At 59.5% G+C, this 27,316-nt stretch overlaps 1 protein-coding gene across 5 annotated transcripts in view; it reads right to left on the bottom strand.

Moving 5' to 3' along the window:
- Positions 1-27,316, bottom strand: part of SLC45A4 (solute carrier family 45 member 4) — a 78,913-nt gene that overhangs the window by 5,798 nt on the left and 45,799 nt on the right. For all 5 annotated transcript variants that reach the window (XR_010730188.1, XM_066265580.1, XM_066265583.1 and 2 more), the window contains exons 2-5: positions 21,521-22,165; positions 3,070-3,258; positions 1,780-1,959; positions 47-1,080 (exon numbers count right to left, since the gene is read on the bottom strand). Coding sequence is in view for 4 of the 5 variants with exons in the window: in XM_066265580.1 (XP_066121677.1) it covers positions 47-1,080; positions 1,780-1,959; positions 3,070-3,258; positions 21,521-21,758 (1,641 nt within the window). In the remaining variant the exon portion in view is untranslated. The remainder of the gene's footprint in view (positions 1-46; positions 1,081-1,779; positions 1,960-3,069; positions 3,259-21,520; positions 22,166-27,316) is intronic.

The following is a 27,316-nucleotide window of genomic DNA, read 5'->3' as shown; positions in this document are numbered from 1 at the left end:
CCCTCTCAGCCCCGTGCCGGCCGCGAGGGCCCCCCGGCTGGCGCACCTCGGGGCAGCCTTTGAAGATGACCTGGCCCATGAAGTCGGTGTAGAAGACGGCCTCGGCGATGACGGAGAACCAGGTGAGCAGGTGGCAGAGGCAGAGCCGCATGAGCTCCGGGGGCATCCTGAGCATGGACAGCCACAGCAGCCGCACCGTGGTCTCCGCCTCGCCCTCCTCGCTCTCCGTGTCGCCGCTGGAGGTGGTGGCGCCGCTCGGGTTGCGGTGCCGGCCGCGCTGCCGCTGCCGCTTCTGCAGGTCGTACAGGTCGCTCATGCTGCGCGAGGGCTTGATCAGCACCACGGCGTTGGCACGCCGGAAGCGGTAGTGGTGGGAGCCGATCTTGCCGTAGTAGGAAAAGGTGCTAGAGGCCTGCCGGCGGAAGCCGTGCCTGCGTCGCCGCGCGGCGCTGGCCGCGGCCGAGGGCTTCGGGTCCCCCCGGGCAAAGCCGGGCGGGCCGTCGGCCCGAGGCGAGCCGCTGCCATTGGGGACGCCGGCTCTGGTCACGTGGTTGTCCAGCAGCGCGGCGTCCTCCTTGGCGGTGTCCCCGCGCAGGGAGAGGGAGGGGAGGCGAGGCGGCCTGGCCCTGGCGAGGTCCTGGCTGGTGCTGCAGGGGGTGCCGGGGCCAGAGGCGTCGTGGAAGATGGAGGGCTCGATGCCGTGCAGGAAGAGCAGCTCGGGCTCCAGGTCCAGCGCGGCGTCCGGCACGTGCAGCACCGAGTCGCTCTTGCTCCGCACCAGGTCCACGTCCAGGAAGTCCAGGGGCAGCTCGTGTTCCGACTGCACCTCGTCGGGAAAGGGGGCGCCGCCGTCCAGCAGGCCGGGGTGGGGGGCGGGGGGCAGGGAGGCCTCCGCGCTGCGCTCCTGCTGCGGGCTGTACTGCTCCTCCTCGATGCTGAACAGGTGCAGGGCCACCGAGGCCGTGAACACGATGGCCGCGAAGAAGAACAGCACCTGGTTCTGGGTCCGGAACCAGGCGCCCAGGAAGGTCTGCGTCCAGTCCAGGCCCCCCAGCACGTAGCCGACGGCCCCGCCGAGGCCTGTGGGGGACGGACGGCAGCCGTGAGTGTGGCTGGTGCAGAGGCCCGGGCGGAGAGGCCAGACCTGCCGGAGCTCTCGGCCTCTGTGGGAACCGAGCACCACCCAAGTCACAGCACGGGTTCGACCTTTTTTTTTTTTTTTTTTTTTTTTTTTTTTAATGAAAAAGAATTTTTTTAACATACTGGCTTTAGAGAGAGGGGATAGAGAGACAGAGACAACATCGATCTGTTTCTGTGTGTGCCTCGACTGGGGATTGAACCTGCAACCTCTAAGCATTGGGATGACGCTCTAACCAACCAAGCATCGGGTCAGGCATGTCTCCTGCTTGGAAGGGAGAGCGAGGAAACAGCAGGAGAGGCAGCACTGGACATCCCAGCTGACCCTGGGTTTGGAATTCTGAGCCAGCAGTGTCCTGCGTCATAAATTAGGACAGATGACAGCCAAACTGGGAAAGTGTCGCCCGTCCCTCACCAGCACCCCCTTGCTTCAGGAAGTGGGCATTCCCGTGGCATGTCAAAGCTTCCTGACTACAGAGAGTGCCAGCCCAGGCCCCCGGCGAGGCCAGCTGGCTAGCACAGCACCCCCACCAGCACCAGTCACTGGGTCTGCGGGGCTGGGGGCCCCTGCTGTCCAGCCCGCTGACCCCAACCCTGATGCGGGGTTCTGGCCTCTGGGGAAGAAGAGGGGTCCACTCTCACCAGCAGAGAAGGCGTGGATGTTAAGGGCCATGTCCTGCTCCTCGCTGTCCACCACGTCCAGCAGGTAGGCGCGGATGGGCCCCTCGGTGGCGTCAGCACTGAAATCCAGGACCACCACCCCCAGCACTGTGAGGACGATGCCAACGGGTTGCCGGTTGGGGACATCACCAAAGAGCAGGCCTGACGGAGCACAGGGGCAGTCAGACGTCGGCTCCAAGGCCGATGGTCACCTCCCTGGGGAGCCGGCCACGCTCCAGCCCCAGCCAGAAAGGCCGCGCTCCTCGGCACAAATGGCTGCTTCAGTTCCTGCTGCTGCCGCCTGGTTTCTGCCTCCCGCTCACGTCTGCTCTGCGACCTCCGAGAGCTCGCCTGCTCTGTGTTTTATACTGAACAGCAGCGAAGGGCGTCCTGCCCCTGCACTGAGGGCTGGGAGTCCCTGCTCTGCGACCTCTGAGAGCTCGCCTGCTCTGTGTTTTATACTGAACAGCAGCGAAGGGCGTCCTGCCCCTGCACGGAGGGCTGGGGGTCCCTGTTGGCAGGGGAAGGTGTGACTCTGGGCCTCGCACCCCAGCCACGCGCACGCCCTGTGTCTGGGCCGCTGGAGGGAGGGTGCGCTGACCCTGCAGGGCCGCCCGTGGGCGCTCACTGGACACAGGTGGCAGGAGGGCGGTGCACTGGCTTCTCCCTGGGGCCCCAGGGCTGGGGGAGTCCACGGGGCTTAGTTCAGGGGGGGCATGGCACCTCCCTGCTCTTCCCAGTGTCTGCGTCACTGCCCCCTGCCCGAGGGGTGGGGGTTACGTGTCAGAGCACAGACTAAGCCTCCGTCTTAAAGCCGTTGCCAGAAAACAATGGTCTGCTTTCCTGCTCTAGCGGTGCCGCGGCAGGAACCCGCTCCCACACAGAGCTGCTGTAATTAAAAACACAAGACAAAAAGGACCAACCACGAGTACATGAGACAAAACAAGTATCAAATGAGCTCTGCACATTTTCAACACCAAGTCTAAGGAAAAAAAGAGGAAAGATAATTTCTGAAATAATGCTGGAAACAGGACGTGGTGTCAGATACGCATTAAAAACAAATGGGTCACAACAGGAAACGCTTCCCTGTGAACAGGTTTCTCGGGTTTTCCCACATGGGGCCCGGCTCCAGGGCTGCCAAGCATGCCCACGGCGAGGCCACCGCCCGCGGGAGCCCGGTCCGGGCTGGCCACTCGGAATGGCTGGCACAGCTCGGACGTGACCGAGGGGAGGCCGTCCCCACCAGGACCCAGGCGCAGCGGGAGCACTCACCGATGGCGGAGCCGTTGAGGAAGAGCGCCACACCGAAGAGCACGCCCACGCAGAGGGCGAGGATGAACGGCCGCCGCCGGCCCCAGCTCAGGGTGCAGCGGTCACTCGCGGAGCCAATGAGGGGCGTGAAGATGAGGCCGAGGACGGGGCTCAGGAACCAGGTGAGGCTGTAGTACTGCTTCGGAAGGCCTGCAACAGACACGCGGCCGTCACACACGCAGCACGCGGACGCGCGCTGGCCCGCAGTCACGAGACACCCACCGCCATCTGTGCGGGACGCGTGGGGACAGGATGCCGCTGGGAGACTTGTCGGGCCAGAAGGTCCTGCCTGCCAGGCAGGGGGCCTGGGAGCCAACCGGGCCCTTGTGCCCACATGCAGAGAGGGAGGCTGGAGCACAAAGGTGCAGGCACCCTGCCCGGGGGTCACACGGGGAGAAACTGCCAGCCCCGGGGCTTCACCCCAAGCCCCATGTGGCTGCAACCCCCAGGCCGGCGCCCTGGCACACACACCCAGCGCCCCTCAGGGGGACGGAGGAGCAAGTCTTCTGCTGAAGCACCAGGAGGCCACTAGAATGGACAAGCCACAGTCACCCAGTAGTGCGCTGACTCTCACAGCCTCTCGGTGCTGTGGGGCCGTGTGGCATGCAGAGCAGCAAAGGGGGTCTCTGCGGGCAGAAGCGGGTGGCTCTGGGCTGCTCTGTTCTGTCCTTGACCTGGGCAGGGTCCCTGGTGACAACTCAGCCAGCGGGGACTCGGATCCTGCCCCTCCGTACATTCTACATCAGTGAGAGCTGACGTAAAATAGAAGGTGCCTGGCACACTAGAACTCACTCGGCTGACGTTTTATACCGACCAAGGCGCGGACAAACGGAATACTGTGAACTGTAAGACAACCCGTGTCGGAGGACGAAATCACTTTCAGAGCTGGAGGGAAGAACCTTCCAAAATCACGATCGTGCCCACAAAAGTGTGTGTCCCGCGTGGAACCTGGGTGGCCTCTGACCCCCACACTGCAAGAACCCTGCCCAGCTCGTCAGCAGAACACGCTGCAGTTTCAGGAAGTGGGAGCTTGCTGAGTGTGTTCCGCTGCTGAGCTCTGCTTCACACGGCAGCCGGTTCCTCTGTCGCCACTGATCAGCAGAGGGGACAGTGACTGCGCTGCCGGCCACGCCAACACTGCCCACACTGGACGAGACACACTGCCGAGCCCGTGTCTCACACAGGACTGCACGGCCAACACTCCACAGAGACTCTCGCTAACACCCGCTGCGGAGCCCGGGGCAGGTGGCTCCCTGCAGCCCCTCTGTGAGCACAGACATGCAGAGTGCCCCCGCCACACCTGCCTTCTCTCCTCGGTCCCCGCCCCCCACTTCAGGCCACAGCCAGTCACCGTAAGGTGTGAGCCAGCATCAAGAGGCTCCAGGGCCTGCCACGGGACAAGTTTATTACCACAACCAGCCGTCCCTCACCCCAGACACCCTGAAAGCCTCTGTGAGGGGCCAGGCTCCACGTCCCGGGAGTAACTGAAGCCTGACCACACAGTACAAAGTGCCACCCCCTGTCCTGAGTGCCTGGTGGGACGAGGCCCTGACCCTCACCCCATCTCTGCCAGCTCACTGATGACTGCCCACCGACCAAGCACGGGACATGCCCGAGCTCTCCCCTGGTACATGCTATGACACACATGTGCACGGGACATGCCCGAGCTCTCCCCTGGTACATGCTATGACACACATGTGCACGGGACATGCCCGAGCTCTCCCCTGGTACATGCTATGACACACATGTGCACGGGACATGCCCGAGCTCTCCCCTGGTACATGCTATGACACACATGTGCACGGACCATGCCCGAGCTCTCCCCTGGTACATGCTATGACACACATGTGCACGGACCATGCCCGAGCTCTCCCCTGGTACATGCTATGACACACATGTGCACGGACCAGCTGGCTGTGCAAGGTGACAAGAAAGTGGTCTCCACTGAAGGCACCCTGGAACACACGGCTCCTCACACCTCCACGAGAGACTGCAGCACGAGTGGGAGCCTGGACCCGCCCCGGGACGGCTGCCTGTGCAGCAGACTCGGGAGACGCCTGCTGGGGACAGGTCATCCGGTGTGGCCCCCGCAGGCTCCTGAGGGGCGGAAGGGTGGCTGGATTCGAGGAGGGCCATTTGTTTCCGGGGCCATACGCTTGCTGTAAGGAGCTCCCGCGGCACAGAGGGGGCCGCGAGCCCACTGCCCAGCTAAGAGCACGTCCGCACATACGGCCCCTCCCACTACTCCTGCCCCTCGCTGGGTTCTCAAGTCCAGGGTGGCATTCCCGGAGCTACCACACTACTGTGGAGTCACCCGTGCACCCTGGCACTGACGGGAAGTACCTGCCTGCCCCCAACGGCTTCTTCTCAGTGAACTGTTCCCTGTGCTGCCTGTGCTGTGGGAGGACCCTCTGAGCAGGAGTGCGGGCCCATGTGGGGCTGCGGGCACCTCCCCCGGGACGAGGTGACTTCTGGTCCGCAGGGGCAGGGGGCCAGTGTGGCTTCTGGTCCAGCTTCAGACACAGAGTGTGGAGTTCTGCACTGCTTTCTGAAGCCTGGCACACAATTTAAACCCGAATCTTAGAGACTCATTAGGCAATCTGTCAAGCTGGAGGCTGGTCAGCAACTCACCCCCCACCCGTGTCCTCTTCTAGAAAAACCGCTGTCAGCGGGCCCTCGTAGGAAGTGGAGGGTGCAGGCCTGCAGGCCGGGGCCCTCTCCCCCCGGCACGGAGCCACTGCTCGACCCAGGACACCCTCATCCTCATTTCCCGCGCTCCTCTCTCCAGGGCCGCCTACCTGCCAGCCCGCTGGGCCTCCCTGTCAGCCTGGCTGCGGGCCTGAGGGCAGGGCGTGCGGGCACAGGGGTTCTCCCAGTGGCGTCCTGCCCAGCCTGCAGCAGGTGCCAAGCACGTGCTGGGTGTTGATGCCCGAGGCCCCCCACCTGCACCCCAGGACCACCCAGCCTGGCGCCCCTCACCCTGCCTGGGCCCCCTCCCTCCCACCACACGGCTGCCCCCACATTCTGGGAAGGCCACCTACAGAAGGGTCCCCACAGGGACCCAGAGCAGGGGAGCCCTGGGACACAGAACCAAGGGTAGCTTCTGCCTCTTGTCTTCCCAGCTCTTCAGAAAGCAAGCTCTGGGCCAGAGAGACTGCAGCCCCAGGACGCTGTCTGCTCCTAAGCTCAGTGGTCAGTCATGGGACCTGCACAAGGGCAGTGGGCTGGCCCCATGCCGGCCCCCGGAGCTGGGAGCGGTACAGGGACACTGGGCGAGGGCTTTGTTTAAGTGCATTAGCAAGAAAAAGAACCCTTTCCCACCAAGTCCCAGAGCCACCCGGGCGCCCCCGCGCAGTGAGAACAGCCCCATCCCGGCACGGCTGCTGCAGGGACACGCGGGCGTGGTGTTTCCCAGCCGGGCCCCAAACAAACGCAACGTGGTGTAGTAAATAATTTTTGTTTTCTTCCAAGGAAAAGCTGAACAACAATGGTGGGGACCAGGAAGGCTCCCCGTTCACAGGAAATGCTTAGTGTGTCACCGCTTGTCTGAGGGCTGTGTGAGGTCACGGGCACGGCGGCCACGCCTGGTCACAAGCAGTGGCTCCCATTCAGCACTGCATCTTTCTTGATAAACTGCGCTCGGGGGGGCGGGGCCGGGGGCGGAAAGCCGCCTGTAAGGTTGAACAAAGGCCTGCGATGGGAATAGGAACTCCAGTCTTCCAGCAGACAAAGCCGCCAGTCTAGATATGCAGTGTTCTCAGACACACACTGCTCCACATCACACCCTGAGCCTGCTCTGTGGGAAATGCTCGAGAGCCCTCAGTGACCTCTGAAGAGGTCAATGGACCCTGCCCCCCCAGGGTGAAAAAGTCCCGGATCAGGACATGCACAGGACCCACGCAAGGGGCAGGGACAGGTGGCCACCAGCTCAAGTGCTAGGGCCCCTCTGAGCAGAGGTAATGTTTGCTCGGGACATAGAGAGGGGCAGACGACAAGTCCAGCTGGAGGCAGGGCCACAGAGCTGCAAGGAACATTCCAGAATCCCAGAGCCATAGGGAGGAGGAAGGGTCAAGAGGAGGGAGTGTGAGTGGGGGTTCTCTCTGGGGCCCGCGCACGGAGCGGTCCTGCAGCCCTTTAGGAGAAGAGACGTGGGGCTGTGAGTGTGCGTGGGGCCAGGATGCATCCGGACTGGGGCTCGCCTAGGAGGGGGGAATGACATGCAGATGCCCAGGCACCCAGCCGTGCTCCCCAAAAGTCAACATTCATCACAGTGACAAGGAGCAGAGCGGATACTGGAAGGTGGGTCCCCCGGGGTCAGAGACACGGGGTCAGTGCCGGGTGAAAGCCAGGCGAGCCGCTGGGGCCCTCGCTGTGTGCCCCCCGGGGCTGGACCGCCCTGAAGGGGGCCTAAGAGGCTCTCTGTGGCTGAGGATGCCGTTTTAGAACGAGTTATTCTGGACAAAGCAACAGTTCAGAAATGGCTCCGGCAAACCTACTACAGGCTCCAGCGACAAATTCTGGTAGACACAGCTGTTTTTTCTCCTGGTAACAATGTTTTCCGCCCCTGAGGTGGGGCTCAGTCTCCAGGGAGTAACGGCCCAGCCAGGGCCACACTGGGGCTTCCCCAGGAAACTCAGTGACAGGGGTCCTGGTCCTACTTTAAACAAGAGGGGGCCTCAGCAACTCGGATGCACTGGCCAGAATCAAGCAGGACCCCGACCGGCTGGCAAGCTGGGGGTGCCCTCCTGCTCCGTGCGTGCCTGGCGTGGGTGTGCGAGTGGGGGCCTTCCCTTCCTGCCTCCCCTCAGAGCATGGCCACTGCCACCAGCACCACCGCCTGGCCCATGGCTCTTTAACAGGAACGCTGCGATTAGCAAATACCCTGCTGATGACAGAGCAGCGTCCCCTCAGGTGTGCCAGAAACTGCCTGGCTCTCAGCTTGAGATTCCAAAAGCTCCCTGCAGGTCAGCCAACGCATGGCGTGTCCAGCTGCCCCGGTCTAAATGTGCGGGTCAACATCACCCACAAATCCCTGCTGTCTCTCACAGCCACGCAGCTTGGTCAGCCCCAGAAGCCCACAGCCACCCATGAAATGGACAGGGCTTCCAGAGACCCAGGCTCGAAGGAGCAAGACAAAGGTTCATCAAAGTCAACACGTCCAGCACCTTCTTCTTCATCTGCTACTCCAAATCCAGAGCTCCTTTGGGCCCCCTCCTCAGACATCACTCTCCACCAGGCATGCTGGCAGAGGCCTGGGAGCCACCTCCACCTCCCCGTCCACCAGAGCCAAGCACTGCTGTCACGTAGCAGTGCTGGCTGTGTCTACACGTCCCCACTGCAGACCTGGTGAGGAGTTCCCGACGGGCCCTCGCCTGTCCGTCATGTCCTGCCATCCACGGCAGGGCAGGCTCAGAGTCAGCCCCGTGGACAGCCACCTAGAATGCGTGCAGGACCCTCACCAAGTGACAGACTGCCAGCCTGGCCCGGTCTGTTACTACCAGCTCCCCTAGGGACACACGTGCTACAAATGACCTCGTAAGGGCAAAGGACACACCTAAGACGACGCATCTTGACCTAACACTCAGCGGGTGCTATCCACTTCCACTTGCACTTTGCAGACATGCTTTTCTGCCCTCCCGAAGAACAACCTTCACTTCACGTGTCTAGGGCTGACGGCACCCAGAAGAGGCCTTGCGGTGTCATCTGGGAGGGGAGAGCCACAGAGGACAATGAGAGGTGGCTGAAAAGTGCCAAGGACACTGCAAAACAGAAGCAGTGGACGCAGAGCAGGCGTGGCCCCCGCCGGGCGAGGCCAGAGGTTTTGGTTTGGGAAGTGGTGACACAACCCAAATGCAGAGCACGAGAACAGGGGGCACGGGGGCAGGTGAGAGGCCTGTTGTGGGGGGACACGTGACCCAAGGGCAGCAGCGTCCCAAGGTCACAGCCAGTGGATCAGATCACGAGGTCATACAATCTAGGTGCGGGATCAGGACACGCTGCACCACCACCCCAGGGCTCTCTTCACACCGGTCACAGCATGTCAGGCCCAGGATGACCCAGTGTGGTGTCAGACCCAATGACTCAGGAAGGCCACACTCCTGGCCCAGGTCCCTGCGCCAGACTCAGCCTTTGCCCTCCCCCCCAGCTGGGAGAGGTCGTCCTGTCTGGTGACTGTGGGTCAGGCTAAGCATGCATCCTTCCTCCAAATGCGCTCAGCCCCGAGCAGAGGAGCCGTGTGGTCACCTGTGGCGAGTGCCCGGTGAACAGTGAGTGCCCAGTGCGTGGCGAGTGCCCAGTGGGTGATGCCCCCTCCCAGGGGAGGGAAAGGCCCAGGCTGGGCATGCCCCGAGCAGAGGAGCCGTGTGGCCACCTGTGGCGAGTGCCCAGTGGGTGACGCCCCCTCCCAGGGGAGGGAAAGGCCCGGGCTGCGCATGCCCTGAGCAGAGGAGCCGTGTGGCCACCTGTGGCAAGTGCCCAGTGGGTGACGCCCCCTCCCAGGGGAGGGAAAGGCCCGGGCTGGGCATGCCCCGAGCAGAGGAGCCGTGTGGTCACCTGTGGCGAGTGCCCAGTGGGTGACGCCCCCTCCCAGGGGAGGGAAAGGCCCGGGCTGGGCATGCCCTGAGGCCGAGCCCCACCCCCAGCAGCCCGCATTCACACAGGAAACCAGGGGAGAGCTCACAGCGGGCAGGCCGCCCTGCAGGAGGGGCAGTCAGGGAGCAGGAGGTCTGTGGAGCAGGCGAGTCTGAGAGCAGGGACTGCAGTTCTGGCCTGGTGAAGCCGGCCTCGCCGTCCCGGTTCAGCAGGATAACCGTGAAGAAAATGAGGACAGGTCCACGCTCTGGAGACTGTGGGGACCCACGCCTCGTTGCCCTGCGAGGACACTAAGCGCTGTCGATGAGAACAGAGGTCTCTGCCGGGATAGGGAGGGCATGTGGCGTGTGGGCACACACGCCATGCCAGTCAGCATTCCAATTCACAGGGACAGCAACATGGATGTCTGTGAGAGTCTGAGAGCTATCAAGGTGGGACAGAGCTGGCTTGAAACTGACGACATGGGGGAACCACCCCTCCCCTGGAGCACAGCCTGCCACCCTCACCCAACGCTCCGTGGCTCTGGTCACTTCCTGCCTCCACCTTCTTCGGCCACCATGCAGACAGGCATGTGGCTCTGGTCACTTCCTGCCTCCACCTTCTTCGGCCACCACGCAGACAGGCATGTGGCTCTGGTCACTTCCTGCCTCCACCTTCTTCGGCCACCACGCAGACAGGCATGTGGCTCTGGTCACTTCCTGCCTCCACCTTCTTCGGCCACCACGCAGACAGGCATCCACAGAGTCCCCCGGGCTGCTCTCGCGTCCAGCCCTGACCGCCTCGAATGAAAACGTCAGCTGTGTCCCTGGTTCCCATGCTGTGATCTGACTCCAGCTAGACTTGCAGAGAAAGCTCTACACAGTGACTTCCAACGCAACACATTAGGCTGACGTTTCCAAAATAGTGTGCAAGCTGTAAGAGGCACCCACATCTACTCATTAAAAGGCGGCAAATGCCCTGGCTGGTTGGCTCAGTGGTAGAGCGTCGGCCCGGCGTGCAGAAGTCCCGGGTTCGATTCCCGGCCAGGGCACACAGGAGAGGCGCCCATTTGCTTCTCCACCCCTCCCCCTCTCCTTCCTCTCTGTCTCTCTCTTCCCCTCCCGCAGCCGAGGCTCCATTGGAGCAAAGATGGCCCGGGCGCTGGGGATGGCTCCTTGGCCTCTGCCCCAGGCACTAGAGTGGCTCTGGTCGCAACAGAGCGACGCCCCGGAGGGGCAGAGCATCGCCCCCTGGTGGGCGTGCCGGGTGGATCCCAGTCGGGCACATGCAGGAGTCTGTCTCTCCCCGTTTCCAGCTTCAGAAAAATACAAAAAAAAAAAAAAAAAAAAAGGTGGCAAATGACGTATACTGCATCGTAGACACATCTGTTTACCTGTGGGTGCACTCGTGTTCTGTGCAAGACAGTGTTTTCATGATGCAATCACCATCACATGGAAATACACGCTGTACTGATTGTCTTAACTGATATACTTTTCTGTCTCCTTTAACCCAAGTATGTGTATGGTTCATATTCTCTTTTTCTTCAGTTACCCTGCTAGACAATGACACTATAGTTTTGAAAATGACCTAGTAAGTCTGAAATGGCTGTAGCACAATACAATTCTAACTATTAAGGCTTCTAAACACCATTGCTGCTTTATCAGTGTTCATATGTGTAATGATGGAAAAAGGCAAAATGGCTCAGCTTTCCTGTAAATCACCTCCTTGGAGTGGCCTCCTATGATATGATCCCTGCCTACCACGGGACAGATCTCTCACACCACTTTCACACAGCCTCCCCATTGCCTGTGCCCAGCTGAGCAGCTTTCTGTCCTTTCCCCACTATCCCCCATGCTCACCTTCCTCAGACTGGGCAATGGCTGGAATTCTGTGTGTCCCCCCCTCTGCTTCTGCCGACCACAAATCACAGCCTTCATCCTAGGCCAGGCAGAGCTCCTCGCACAGGACACCACAGCCTCAACGCGCCTACAGACAGCCTCCGACCAGCAGCCACGCGTCTGGGACCAGGCCCTGTGGTCGCCTGTCCACTCCCAGACCTCTTCCCTCATCACACTCGCTGTGGTCGCCCAGTCCTCGTCACCACGGGCACCATGCGCCTCCAGCGCCTGGCCTGGCGCCCAGCACTGTGCAGGCAGGACCCACACAGCCTGACGAAAGAAGAGTGGGCACTACCGTACTTCCCCGTGTACACAACGCTCCCATGTATAAGACGCACCTTAATCCTGGGACTCAAAATTGGAAAAAAAATATATTATTACATAAAGTTGTTAAACTCAAGTTTTATTCATCATAAAATTCATACAACTCCTCATCACTGTCAAAAACAAGTAAAAAAAAAGTCTACAACCACTGTATAAGACACACCCAATTTTTAGACCCCAAATTTTTCAGAAAAGGGTGCATCTTATACATGGGAAAATATGGTAATTCCTTAGCTGACTTTTCATTGTTTCTGAAAAACAGTGACCTGAAGCACAGGGAAACCCAGACTTTCCAGCCAAACACACTCTTGTCAAAATTCAGGAGATTCTGACGGAGCCGGCCTGAGCCCCCGCTGGCCCCTGCAGCGCTGCTTGTGTCTGCAGGGGTGTGACGCGTGTCAGAGGCACCCTGCACTGCGGCCCCGACCCCGCGGGCTTGCCCGTCAGGACCCCCGGCAAGGACCACACACCAGTGTGTCCTGAACTCTCTTCCGCGACGAGGGCGGGCAGCCAGCCATCTCCAGCCTGGCCGTGGGTCACCCTCAGATCTCAATCTCTATGCAGCAAGAAGTCCAGTTTTCAGCTGGACATTCTACAGAGCCCATTCCACTTGTTCATGTTTTAAAAATAGTGGAGAAATGTACATAATCTAACATCTATCAATTAGAACCTTTCCCAGTGCGCAGCTCAGTGGCCCTAAGTGCATTTACCCTCTGGAACTCACCTTCCCAGACTGACCGCCCAGAACAACTCCCGTTCCCACCCCACCCCTGCTTTCTGTCTCCACGGATGCGAGAGCTCCAGCCAGGGACCCGACCGTGAGCAGTCACGCAGGGTCTGTCCGTCTGCGTCTGGGTCTGACATCTTAAGCCCCCCCCCCATTCTGGCCACTGACCTTCCGTCCTTCCTGGCACCACCAGCTGTGACCCCACCTTGCAGACGGCCCTGGGCCCAGCCTCTCTACACGGGAACAACTGACCGCTGGACCGTCCTCCCTCACACCGCAGCTGGGGCAGCCTGAGCACCCTCCCTGCACAGGGAGGATGAAGATGCTGGACTCTGACACCAGGCACAGGACTCGGGGCGTGGGGAGCAGAGCCCGTGGCGGCCTGGACACACAGCCACCAAGAAGCCACAGGCTGAGCCCAGCACTGGGCAGGGGAGCCGTCCCAAGAGCGCCTCTGGTCAATTCCCCCAGGACATTCTCACACGTGCATCCAGTGGTCTGAGCACGGCCAGGGAAGAACCACAACAGAGGAAACCTGGAGGAGAGTGGCTCCGCCTGCTCTGGTTTTGAGCTTAAGAAAATGGACAAGTCAAACGTGGAGTCAAAATCCAAACACTGCAACCTGTCCTCAGCCAAGAGAGTGGGGGAAGGGTCTCCCTCCGTGCAGGGAAGGGTCTGTACACTGTCGAGTGGTGGCACACGGAAGGGCTGGACCCTCCGTGCAGGGAAGGGTCTGTACACTGTCGAGTGGTGGCACACGGAAGGGCTGGGCTCAGCATCGGCCGCCCTGGGACCTCCCTGCCCACTGTGCCTAGGGGTGGGCTGCCTGCCTTGAAGCCTCCTGCCCTGGGGCTGGAGGGCCTATGGGCATCGCCTCCGCTTGGGTCACAGCTCCAGGTCAGTTGTAAGCCAGACCCTCTGTCACCTACCGTTGGGCTCTGGCCCTCAGAGCCACTGCTCACACCTCTGCCACCTGCCCATTTCCAGGGGTTCGGGGACAAGGCCTCCAACCTTCCTGAGCCAACATTTCTTCAGGCCAATGTGGCCGCCTTATTCTTTGAAATATCCCTTAAGGCCCTGGCCAGTTTGTTCAGTGATAGAGTACTGGCCCAGTGTATAGATGTTCCAGGTTCGATTCCCGGTCAGGGCACACAGAAGAAGTGACTATCTGCTTCTCCACCCCTCCCTCTCTCACTTCTCTCTCCCTCTTTCTCTTCCCTTCCTGCAGCCATGGCTCGATTAGAGTGAGTTGGCCTGGGAGCTAAGGATGGCTCCATGGCCTCTGCCTCAGGAGATAAGAGCTTGGTTGCTGAGCAACAGAGCAACGCCCCAGATGGGCACAGCATCGCCCCCTAGTGGGCTTGCTGGGTGGATTCTGGTCGGGCACATGTGGGAGTCTGTCTCACTGCCTCCCCTCCTCTCCCTGAATACATTTAAAAAGGAAACAAATACCCCTGATGCAGCTTCCTTCCCAACCCAAGTGCCGTGAGCATCCTGCAGACCTGGGTGTCCACAGCTTGGCCGAGTCCAGACCGTACGGGCCCGCTACCAGCCCTGGGGCGCCTGGGTGACTCGCCCCTCACCTCTGGGCGTGGCTGCCTGGTCACAAGGCCCAGATGCTCACTGTGATGAAGTGACGTGGGTGAGATGAGGCAGGTGCGTTTTAGGAATTCCTCCTGCACAAAGGACACAGTGCAGGCAGCGAGCGGCTAGGCCTGCTCTTCCGAAACATGAGAACCAAACAAGAACACCCTCTGCACAGGCTCCCATGGGGCCCGTCCCTTTAGACAAAGGACAGCGGGTTTCACTGAACCCTCTTCACCATGTCCTCACACACTAAGGGTGTTCCTGGAAAGGTACTGAAACTACAGGAGACTGTTCCTCACACCTGGTCAGCAACGTCTGTGCACACCTGGGAGGGTGCAGCTGTCCTGGTCAGCAACATCTGTGCACACCTGGGAGGGTGCAGCTGTCCTGGTCAGCAACGTCTGTGCACACCTGGGAGGGTGCAGCTGTCCACGCGCTGGGTCAGGACAAGGAGTCCCTTTGAGCATCTGTCCACATACACATAAAGAAACAAGATGCATTTTCACTTTGGCTACAGCATGATCCTGTACTCTGAACTCTCACTGACCACTGGTGTCCAGTGTTCCACCTGGTGGGTTTTAACCGCTCAGCTAGGAGACAGATGCCCAAGAAGGCAGTTGGCCTCAGAGGTGAGGCCCAGAGTTCCTGCAAGGGCCGGCTGTCCCCTGAACTCCTGGAGGACGAGGGACCGAGCCTGGACAGCAGGACAGTGTGGGTTATCCGGAGGACTCAGCGCTGCTGCCAGCCCGGTCATGGACCTCCTGCCCGGCCCCCGGCCGCCCCCGCCAGCTGCACCCAGGGCGCTGCACGACTAACGCTCCTTCACGCAGGCTCTTAAGGCGAGGCTATCCCCGCAGGGAGAGGAGGCACGCGTCAAGCTCCACCAGATCTTATTCCAGGAACCCACATTCTCAGTAGGCTATAACAGAAAATGGAAAAGTCGCCTGACCAGGCGGTGGCGCAGTGAATAGAGCGTTGGACTGGGATGCTGAGGACCCAGGTTCGAGACCCTGAGGTTGCTAGCTTGAGCGTAGGCTCATCTGGTTTGAGCAAAAGCTCACCAGCTTGAGCCCAAGGTCACTGGCTCAAGCAGGGGGTTACTCGGTCTGCTGAAGGCCCGCGGTCAAGGCACATATGAGAAAGCAATCAATGAACAACTAAGGTGTCGCAACGAAAAACTAATGATTGATGCTTCTCATCTCTCCGTTCCTGTCTGTTCCTGTCTATCCCTCACTTTGACTCTCTCTCTGTCTCTGTTAAAAAAAAAAAAAAGTAAAAGTCTCGTTTAAAAAAAACAAAACTGACACAGACAAAATGAATGTAAGCTTCACCCTCCCTCCGGAATGAGATGGGTTAAGTCTGACTTTCCGCACGGTAAGCCTCCCACCTCCGTGGTTCATTCTCGGGCGCCTTGGCAGTCCCAACGGCGACCAGGCAGGAGGGACTCCGTGCTAACCCCGCTCACACGGGCAGCAACAGGTCCTTTTACTTTATGTGATCTTCCTTTTCCCCCGAGGCTACTTCCGGAACCCAGAGGAAAACAACACGTGTGTGTGGCAGGGCGCCCAGCTGCCTCCTCCCCCAGGGAAACACCGTGGGGACAGACTGTGCCAGCAGGAAGCACGCCCGAGGGGCTGGGCAGGCTGCCCCCAGACTCTCCTGAAGACTGACCCCTCACGGCAGGCTGCCCCCAGACTCTCCTGAAGACTGACCCCTCACGGCAGGCTGCCCCCACCCCAGACTCTCCTGAAGACTGACCCCTCACGGCAGGCTGCCCCCACCCCAGACTCTCCTGAAGACTGATCCCTCACGGCAGGCTGCCCCCAGACTCTCCTGAAGACTGACCCCTCACGGCAGGCTGCCCCCAGACTCTCCTGAAGACTGACCCCTCACGGCAGGCTGCTCCCACCCCAGACTCTCCTGAAGACTGACCCCTCACGGCAGGCTGCCCCCAGACTCTCCTGAAGACTGACCCCTCACGGCAGGCTGCCCCCAGACTCTCCTGAAGACTGACCCCTCACGGCAGGCTGCCCCCAGACTCTCCTGAAGACTGACCCCTCACGGCAGGCTGCTCCCACCCCAGACTCTCCTGAAGACTGACCCCTCACGGCAGGCTGCTCCCAGACTCTCCTGAAGACTGACCCCTCATGGCAGGCTGCCCCCATCCCAGACTCTCCTGAAGACTGACCCCTCACGGCAGGCTGCTCCCACCCCAGACTCTCCTGAAGACTGACCCCTCATGGCAGGCTGCTCCCATCCCAGACTCTCCTGAAGACTGACCCCTCACGGCAGGCTGCCCCCACCCCAGACTCTCCTGAAGACTGATCCCTCACGGCAGGCTGCCCCCAGACTCTCCTGAAGACTGACCCCTCACGGCAGGCTGCCCCCAGACTCTCCTGAAGACTGACCCCTCACAGCAGGCTGCCCCCACCCCAGACTCTCCTGAAGACTGACCCCTCACGGCAGGCTGCTCCCAGACTCTCCTGAAGACTGACCCCTCACAGCAGGCTGCCCCCACCCCAGACTCTCCTGAAGACTGACCCCTCACGGCAGGCTGCTCCCAGACTCTCCTGAAGACTGACCCCTCATGGCAGGCTGCCCCCATCCCAGACTCTCCTGAAGACTGACCCCTCACGGCAGGCTGCTCCCACCCCAGACTCTCCTGAAGACTGACCCCTCATGGCAGGCTGCTCCCATCCCAGACTCTCCTGAAGACTGACCCCTCACGGCAGGCTGCTCCCACCCCAGACTCTCCTGAAGACTGACCCCTCACGGCAGGCTGCCCCCAGACTCTCCTGAAGACTGACCCCTCACGGCAGGCTGCTCCCATCCCAGACTCTCCTGAAGACTGACCCCTCACGGCAGGCTGCTCCCACCCCAGACTCTCCTGAAGACTGACCCCTCACGGCAGGCTGCCCCCACCCCAGACTCTCCTGAAGACTGACCCCTCACGGCAGGCTGCCCCCACCCCAGACTCTCCTGAAGACTGATCCCTCACGGCAGGCTGCCCCCAGACTCTCCTGAAGACTGACCCCTCACGGCAGGCTGCCCCCACCCCAGACTCTCCTGAAGACTGACCCCTCACGGCAGGCTGCCCCCACCCCAGACTCTCCTGAAGACTGACCCCTCACGGCAGGCTGCTCCCACCCCAGACTCTCCTGAAGACTGACCCCTCACGGCAGGCTGCTCCCACCCCAGACTCTCCTGAAGACTGACCCCTCACGGCAGGCTGCCCCCACCCCAGACTCTCCTGAAGACTGACCCCTCACGGCAGGCTGCTCCCACCCCAGACTCTCCTGAAGACTGACCCCTCACGGCAGGCTGCCCCCACCCCAGACTCTCCTGAAGACTGACCCCTCACGGCAGGCTGCTCCCATCCCAGACTCTCCTGAAGACTGACCCCTCACGGCAGGCTGCTCCCATCCCAGACTCTCCTGAAGACTGACCCCTCACGGCAGGCTGCTCCCATCCCAGACTCTCCTGAAGACTGACCCCTCACGGCAGGCTGCCCCCAGACTCTCCTGAAGACTGACCCCTCACGGCAGGCTGCTCCCATCCCAGACTCTCCTGAAGACTGACCCCTCACGGCAGGCTGCTCCCACCCCAGACTCTCCTGAAGACTGACCCCTCACGGCAGGCTGCCCCCACCCCAGACTCTCCTGAAGACTGACCCCTCACGGCAGGCTGCCCCCACCCCAGACTCTCCTGAAGACTGACCCCTCACGGCAGGCTGCCCCCAGACTCTCCTGAAGACTGACCCCTCATGGCAGGCTGCTCCCATCCCAGACTCTCCTGAAGACTGACCCCTCACGGCAGGCTGCTCCCATCCCAGACTCTCCTGAAGACTGACCCCTCACGGCAGGCTGCCCCCAGACTCTCCTGAAGACTGACCCCTCACGGCAGGCTGCTCCCACCCCAGACTCTCCTGAAGACTGACCCCTCACTCCCCCGTCCTGGCTACCTGACGCCAGGTCGGCCAGCAGCTCACACGTCTCACGCTCACACATCCGCCCATGGCTGGCACCTCCAGTCACAGGGCTGAACTGGGTCTGCAGAAGCCTCCAGGCAGCCCCTCCCTGGCCCTCCAAGGGCTCAGGGCAGACGGGACGGTCCCTGGGCAGCGGGCGGGAAAAGCCTGGCTCTGCCGGTGCCCTCTGCTGTGGGGCAGGGCCAGAACCCACCTTAGCATTAACAAGACCAAACCAAACCCAAACACAGGTTTTGAGGTGCTACTTGGATCTCCTGTGTTTGACTATTTGAGTCTGGGGCCTGGGAGTCCTCCTCCGGGGGAATCCCCACACTGAGGACACCAGCAGGAACAGGTGGCGGTCCAGCGGCACCTCAGCTCCAAGGTCAACTGGGGGAGGCGGGCGGGGCGGATGAGACCGGCCTTACCCTCCTCCACAGACGACGTGCGGACAAAAACTAGCTCAACGTGGATGCAGCCCTACAGGTGGGACCACAGCAGTGATGCACCTGGGGAAACCGTGAGGAAGCAGCATGACCTTGGGCCCAAGGTTTCTTAGTTTAAAAAAAAACAAAAAACAAAAAAAATGGCATATCAGATCTCACCTAAATATAAGACTTCTGATTTTAAGGTACGAACTACTAAGTCACCGAAAGGGAAACCACAGATTGGGGTAAAACACTTGCAAACGTATTATCTGATAAAGGGCTTTAATGAAGAATGTACAAAGAATCTTGTCGCTGATTAAAACATCTGCCAACACCCAGAACACACTTCAGCTAAGACGCTGTGACGAGCCCAATAAGAGCAGGGAAAGACACTGTTAGCATCAGGACAGCGGTCCCTCAGTCGGCGTGGGACACTGGTTCCCGGGACCCCCGAGGGTACCACACCCAAGGGGACTTTCAGGTCCCTCAGGGGCCCTCTGCAAAGGCAGAGCCCAGGGGATGGATGGCCTATGGCTGCACTAGGGAGTCGCCCAGGGCAGGAGGAACAGGACTCGAGTGCTCACGCCACTGGAGGGACCACTCTGACAGAAGGCAGACTGCCCTCAGCACGTGGCCCAGCAGTCCCACTCCCAGGAGACAATGACACCCGCACACAGACTTGTGGGCGAATGCTCAGAGCAGCTTTATTTACAACAGCCCCCAGACCTCGCTCAGCAGATGAGCGGCTAGACAAAGGGGTGTGTCCATTCAGGACTCTGAGTAGGCACTACCCAGTGACTCCTGGGTGAGGAATGACCACACCAAGGCACCCGGCCGAGTCAGACACCAGACTCCATATGTGTGCTTCTGTTCCTACGGAATTCCAGGAGGGGCCCCACTAGGGCAGGGCCAGGCTGGGGTGGCTGGGGGGGTGGGGGGCGCTGGTGTGAGGGCTACAGTGAGCCTCTGGGTGTGAGTGCATTCTGGGGTGGTGGGCCCACACTTGCAGCCATCTGTCAAGCAGCTCAAACTGCGCACTGAGCGTGGGAGTATCACCACTCCAGTGCCAGCCTCGGTCATCAGCACAGTCGCCCAGGAGGGGACTCTGACCACTGGGCATGGCAGACTACTTGCTAAAGTTATGACTCACATCAAAATATTTTGCTCACCATGTTGCCCTTATGAGTCCAACCCTGAGAAATAAACTGGACTTTTGTTATCTGGACTTCATCTAAGAACAACTATGTGGTCAAAATCACGCGCACAAGTGCTATTTGCAGAGGTCAGCCACCCTGTGCCGGAGACGGAACCTGCTGTCGGACAGCCCAGGGCCTCAGCCGTTCCCAGTGGAGGGAACATGTTTGCAGATCCGCACTCTTAACTGACCCACAGAGCAGGGCCCAGGTAACGCCCACTGGACACTTCATTATGTTTGGAGAAAGGAACACTCCTAAAGCAACCAAGATAAGTAGACTTCAGAAATACCTTTCCAAGCACATGTGAAATTCTAGAGTGAATCTGTGCTTCTAAATGGCTCAGACCCTTCCTCAAAGTTCTTCTCAATTAGAGAATTCCAGATTTTTAAACTTCCCTAGCCAGTGGTCGGCAAACTCATTAGTCAACAGAGCCGAGTATCAACAGTACAACAATCAAAATTTCTTTTGAGAGCCAAATTTTTAAAACTTAAACTATATAGGTAGGTACATTGTTATTAACTTAGGGTACTCCTAAGCTGGCCCTTGAGCCACACTCAAGGGGCCAAAGAGCCGCATGTGGCTCGTGAGCCATGGTTTGCTGAGCACTGCAACAGGGAAATGACAAAATTCTTTGGGCCCAAGGTAACCTGGAGGGATGCGAGCGCTCAGCAAGGACCGGGACGCCACCCCGTGTGTGATGTGAGCGCCAGGGCTAGGGATGCGAGCGCTCAGCAAGGACCAGGACGCCACCCCGTGTGTGTGTGCGTGTGAGCGCCAGGGCTAGGGATGCGAGCGCTCAGCAAGGACCGGGACGCCACCCCGTGTGTGATGTGAGCGCCAGGGCTAGGGATGCGAGCGCTCAGCAAGGACCAGGACGCCACCCCGTGTGTGTGTGCGTGTGAGCGCCAGGGCTAGGGATGCGAGCGCTCAGCAAGGACCAGGACGCCACCCCGTGTGTGTGTGCGTGTGAGCGCCAGGGCTAGGGATGCGAGCGCTCAGCAAGGACCGGGACGCCACCCCGTGTGTGATGTGAGCGCCAGGGCTAGGGATGAGAGCGCTCAGCAAGGACCGGGACGCCACCCCGTGTGTGTGTGTGTGTGAGCGCCAGGGCTAGGGATGCGAGCGCTCAGCAAGGACCGGGACGCCACCCCGTGTGTGTGTGCGTGTGAGCGCCAGGGCTAGGGATGCGAGCGCTCAGCAAGGACCGGGACGCCACCCCGTGTGTGCGTGTGAATGCCAGGGCTTCCAGAAACACTGTCCTTCGGGCACCAGAGGCCCCACCATGAATACACTTGAATCAACATCAGCAATGCCATCAGAGTCCCAGTCACGTGCTGGTCAGTGCCTTCCACACCAGCTGCCCCTTTGGGCAGCCCTTCCTACCACGGCTGGTCTGAGATGACCCACACTGGACAGGGAAGGAACCTGAGTGTGAGATGCAGGAAGGCCCCCGGCTGCTAAGGACAGTACCGCTGGTGCCCGTGACCAGGAGGGCTGGACGTGCTGGGAGGTACTATGGGAGAGGGGTGCCTACACCCCCTAGTTCATGTCGACACCGGCGGGCCATCCCCTCCCCCGCCCAGGGTCAGACAGGAGTGGTCAGAGCGGCTGAAGGCAGGGGGACCAGGACGCGGTCTCTGCGCACACTCCCAGCCCGCGTTCCGGGCTCCATGTGCCGAGCTGGCAGAGGGCTCCGCGTTGCGGGCAGCACTTACCAATCTGCAGCAAAATAGGCGTGACCAGGGCCGTCTCCATGGCGTAACAGAACTCCCTGCCGAACATCACGGCCCCGTGCATGACCCACAGGCGCACAGGGATGCGGTCGATGGAGCCCTCGCTGACGGTCTCGTCCCGCGGCTCGGCGCTGGCGGGCTTCTGCAGCGCGGGCAGGGGCACCGGCAGCTCCTGAACTTGCATAGACTCCGAGTCGGTGTTCTGCGGGGCCATTCTCATCACCACCGAAAATATATATAAACTTCTTCACTCTATCTATATAAATAACACTATCATATAGCTATATAAATAATACTATCATATAGCTTTAAGGATAAATTAAGACATCTTCTCTTCCTGCTTCCGCTGCGTTTCCCGGCAAGTAATACTTATATTCCTCTTTGTACAACTCTTCACAATCAGATGTGGCTCGCAGCAAAACAAAGCGATTTTTGGTTGGATTTTTGACACATGGCTTGTGGGATTACTGTGAATTAGAGTTAAAAATCCATGATTGCCATTCAGTTAACACCAGCGTCATCATCATGACCGAGGAGGTGCTGACGCGGCTTCTCGGGCTGCAGAGAGGAGGGACGGCGACACAGGAAGGGGCTCCGCCGCTGCTCCCCATCGAGTGACTGGCTGTTCTGCAAGAGAGAAACCACCCAGCAGTCAGGGGCCACCCTGGGAGCAGGGCCGCGGCCACGCAGGAGACCTGGGCCCTGGCCGCCCCGGTGCTCCGCGGCTCACGCTGGGTCACCTGCAGAAGAAACAAACCCTAATTTCTAGAGAAACACTTTCTTCCATGGAGTGTAGTCCTGGGGAGAACAGACAGGGACAAAGGGAAGCCACACCAGAGGAAAGGAGTGGACAGAAAGAGCTCAGAACTCCTCCCAGTGACAGTCACTGGCTCTGGGGACGAGGACGTGGCCTCAGGCCTGGACGTGCTGTGACAGGACCCGGGGTGGAGGGGCTGGGGCCTGGGGACAGACTGGGACCAGGAAGGAGAGGCTGCCAGCAGCGGGGCAGAGGACAACAGAGCGATGTCTGGAGACACTGGCTGTCACAACTTGGCCGAGGTCAACGGCACCCTGCGGGTGGGGCAGGGAGCCGCGCAGCCTCCTACAGAGCACGGGCACCACACACCAGTGACAGGCCTGAATGCCAGCTGTGCCCGAGCTGAGAAACTCTGACCTAAGGTGACTTTATAAAAGTTTTCTTTAAGAATGCTGAAGCCCTTGAGCATTACATTTTGAATCAATCAGCTACACCAGACATTGCAAAGTCAACCTTACAACCTCTTTGTTTTTAAGAAGGAAGTGGCAGTCCCCAGGGCCAGGTATGTAACAGGGACAAGGGTCCACAGGCAGTGACACGTCTTGGCTTTTCACAGAGAAGGTAGGGCAGGAACCACTAGGCATTGAGACACCCCCAGAAGGCGGCCATGGCCGCCACACCACCCGTTCAGACGCTGGGCTCAACCACAGCCTTGGTGACACGTGCTGACAGCTCTAAGGACTCAGCCAGTGTCCTAAGCAGGACGCCTGTGCTGAGAAAAGTTTGAGGTGGGCACAGACCTGTCAGTGCAAGCTGGCACATCTGAGTTATAGGTCAACACTATCCAACCTCTACACGTGGTTCAGCCCAGACAGGAACACGGGTGACAAGGAGGAAAGTGAGCACCCGGCGGTCTGTGCGCAGTGCCCATCACGAGGCCGAGGGTCCAATCGCCTGCCGTTGCCCCCACAGTCAGGGCTGTGAAGCCCCTGAACAGCCCTCACAGCCACCTAACCCGTGAGCACTCTGGTTTACACCTGGAATCCTGCTGAGTCAGTCAGGCAGCACACACAGGTCCCACTCTAATCTTGGCCACACATGTGGTCGCCTCAAAGAGGAGAGCCTGCCAGGGGTCGGAACACACCTCTCAAGTCCTCCTGGGACAGGGCTGCAGTCTGCTGGGGGCTCGGCCGAGGTCCAGTCCCTGTCCTGCTGCTGCTTGTGGGTGGTCGAGGGAAGGCTTCCCACCCTCCAGGGCGGGACACCAGCTGTCCTCTGGTCCTTCAGTCTCCCCCGCCCCCACCTTCAGGGTCTCTCCTTGAGGCTCAGCCCTTCCTGTGGAACTCCGACAATCCCTCCCTCCCTCCCTGTCCAAGGCTCTCACAGCTCCTGTCCTTAGGTGACCCAGGCTGCCTGGGCCAGTGAGACACATCCTGGGCACTGCCACCAACCAGCCTTCACCTTTTTTTCTCAGACTCCACTGTGCCAGCCCGCACCAGGCCCGGGGAGGTCACTGAAAGAATGAATGAATGGGTGACAACGATCAGTACTCACTGGGGGCTGTCTATACTGGAAAGCCGCCCCCACCCCCGTCAGCAGTCTTGAAGACAGTCACACCCTGGTGACATGGGTGCCAGCCACCAGGTTCAAGCCTCCTGGAAGTTCTCGTGCAATGGTGTGCCCGTGGTGTGGGGTTTATCTGCCTGTCCAGGCGTCTGGGCATTAACAGCTGGTTTCCCTCCCTCTAGCAGCACAAACACAGTGACCCGGGGAATGGATTCTACCCAGGTAGCTTCACTGTCGTCTATACTGACGAAAATGACAACTACCGTTAGCATCAGCAGCAGTGGTGAGTAAGCAGGGTCTCCCGTGTGTCTCCTGGCTCCATGAACTTAGCCAGCAGCTTTCTCAAGTGAGTGTGGGAACACCACAGTTGTCAAACTTTCCAAGAGCAGCTCAGCTTTTTAAAAGCATTGAGGGAACTTTCCAAACAGTAATTTAAATGAGGCTGAACAACTTGTGCTTAGCAACCACCGGTTTCCTCAGAGATGCACACTGACACACGACCTCATTTAGGATCAAGGCCCTGGAAGGTCACACCCAATGCTCATTAGCCCCCGTCACCTGGCAGGGCCACTGGGACCAAACACTCCTCTCTGCATAGCCCTGGGAACTTGACACATATTTCAGGGATGCCACAAAATCATTTTGAAATCAACCTGAAGCATCATTCACTTAGAAATCAGGTCAAATCACCTGACCGGGCGGTAGTGCAGTGGATAGAGCGTCGGACTGGGATGCAGAGGACCCAGGTTCGAGACCCCGAGCTCGCCAGCTTGAACGCAGGCTCAGGCTCATCTGGTTTAAGCAAAAGCCCATCAGCTTGAACCCAAGGTCGCTGGCTCCAGCAAGGGGTTACTCAGTCTGCCGAAGGCCCACAGTCAAGGCACATATGAGAAAGTGGTCAATGAACAACTAAGATGTTGCAATGTGCAATGAAAAACTAATAATTGATGCTTCTCATCTCTCTCCGTTCCTGTCTGTCTGTCCCTCTCTCTGACTCACTCTCTTTCTCTGTAAAAAATAAATAAATAAATAAAAATTAAAAAAAAAAAGAAATCAGGTCAAATCACCAAGAAGTTGGCTGCCTAAGGACGTAAGTTGTGGAGCTGGGGAGGGGCAAGAACAGACGACTGTGGTGACCCAGGGGGCATTTCTGTTAGAAAGCCATGGCAGAAGGATGGGTCCTGGGTCGGTACCCATGGCAAGTGTGCCATCCAATTCTGGCGCATGGACAGGACAGGACCCTGGGTCCACAAAGACGCTGCACACGCAGACGGCACCCACGTCCAGTCGCCGTCAGTGCCAGTGAAAGTCTAGCAGAAATGTTTCAGGCCCCTGAACCACACTGTGTATGAGGCTGGGGGTCAGAGCCGCTGCCGCCTGTTCCCGCAGCCAGCCAGCCGTCTCACTGTCCCTTTCTCAGTGCATCCCCGGCACCCTGAACCACACTGTGTATGAGGCTGGGGGTCAGAGCCGCTGCCGCCTGTTCCCGCAGCCAGCCAGCCGTCTCACTGTCCCTTTCTCAGTGCATCCCCGGCACCCTGAACCACACTGTGTATGAGGCTGGGGGTCAGAAGCCGCTGCCGCCTGTTCCCGCAGCCAGCCAGCCGTCTCACTGTCCCTTTCTCAGGGCATCCCCGGCACCCTGAACCACACTGTGTATGAGGCTGGGGGTCAGAAGCCGCTGCCGCCTGTTCCCGCAGCCAGCCAGCCGTCTCACTGTCCCTTTCTCAGGGCATCCCCGGCACCCTGAACCACACTGTGTATGAGGCTGGGGGTCAGAAGCTGCTGCCGCCTGTTCCCGCAGCCAGCCAGCCGTCTCACTGTCCCTTTCTCAGGGCATCCCCGGCACCCTGAACCACACTGTGTATGAGGCTGGGGGTCAGAAACTGCTGCCGCCTGTTCCCGCAGCCAGCCAGCCGTCTCACTGTCCCTTTCTCAGGGCATCCCCGGCACCCTGAACCACACTGTGTATGAGGCTGGGGGTCAGAAGCTGCTGCCGCCTGTTCCCGCAGCCAGCCAGCCGTCTCACTGTCCCTTTCTCAGGGCATCCCCGGCACCCTGAACCACACTGTGTATGAGGCTGGGGGTCAGAGCCGCTGCCGCCTGTTCCCGCAGCCAGCCAGCCGTCTCACTGTCCCTTTCTCAGGGCATCCCCGGCACCCTGAACCACACTGTGTATGAGGCTGGGGGTCAGAAGCTGCTGCCGCCTGTTCCCGCAGCCAGCCAGCCGTCTCACTGTCCCTTTCTCAGTGCATCCCCGGCACTCTGAGGGCCCTCCCTTGTCGTGGATCACACTTGCAGGCACACTTGGGTCTGCTTCTCAGCTGTCCACTGCTCTCGAGGGCGGCCTGCCCGCATCCCACACCAGCGCTGTAAGCATGGGCACATCCAAGGAGGTCAGGCCCTGCTGCTGCCTCGGTGGGCCCTCTCCTAGTATCCTCACAGGTGCATCAGCAAGCACTTCATTCCAGAGCCTGACTAGCTCTGGGGAAGAGAAGCTTGGCTGGTATTTTTATTGGGCTTCAGTTAACTCTCTGTTGGGGAGGGAGAACAGCCCCCCACCCCCGGGCTGTGCAGACCGAGTGGGCGCCTGCCTTCCCGGAGACCTTCACAGGTAGGTCTTTTCCAGGGTTTGCTCATTTCTCAAGTTTCTGCCTAATTCTATATCTCTTTGGTGACCACAGTAATTGGGACTTTCTCTCCTCCTGTATTTTCAGCCGTTTGATTTGCATGCATAAAGTAAGTGGTTACTCAGATAAAATTTACATACAGTGAGCATGTATCCTTCAGTCAGTTTTTGCTAATTTATATCAAGATGTGGAACTCTTCTGACACCCTGGACAGTCTTCTGTGTCTCTTCCCATCTAATTAAGGCTACTGATCCATTTTAAGTTGATAACCTAAATGTTTAATTGTCTGAGAAGGACAAAAAACGATACCCAACCTAACAACAACTCCATTAACAATTACCAGAAGGCGGCCAGTTCCAGGTCAGCTTCCTGGAGGCTATGCTCTACACCAGGGGTCCCCAAACTTTTTACACAGGGGGCCAGTTCACTGTCCCTCACACCGTTGGAGGGCCGGACTATAAAAAAAACTATGAACAAATCCCTATGCACACTGCACATATCTTAAAGTAAAAAAACAAAATGGGAACAAATACAATATTTAAAATAAAGAACAAGTAAATTTAAATCAACAAACTGACCAGTATTTCAATGGGAACTATGGGCCAGCTTTTGGCTAATGAGATGGTCAATGTGCTCCTCTCACTGACCACCAATGAAAGAGGTGCCCCCTCCGGAAGTGCGGCGGGGGCCAGATAAATGGCCTCAGGGGGCCGCATGCGGCCCGCGGGCCATAGTTTGGGGACCCCTGATCTACACGGACAGGCACCCTGTGTGGGACTCGATCCTTCAATGCCTCAGCGGCTGGACCGGGGTCCCATCGCACAG

Source organism: Saccopteryx bilineata, chromosome 3, assembly GCF_036850765.1.
Source record: "Saccopteryx bilineata isolate mSacBil1 chromosome 3, mSacBil1_pri_phased_curated, whole genome shotgun sequence".
Lineage (NCBI taxonomy): Eukaryota > Metazoa > Chordata > Mammalia > Chiroptera > Emballonuridae > Saccopteryx > Saccopteryx bilineata.
The sequence above is the reverse complement of the archived record's forward strand: the minus strand, read 5'-3'. Positions and strand labels throughout refer to the sequence as shown.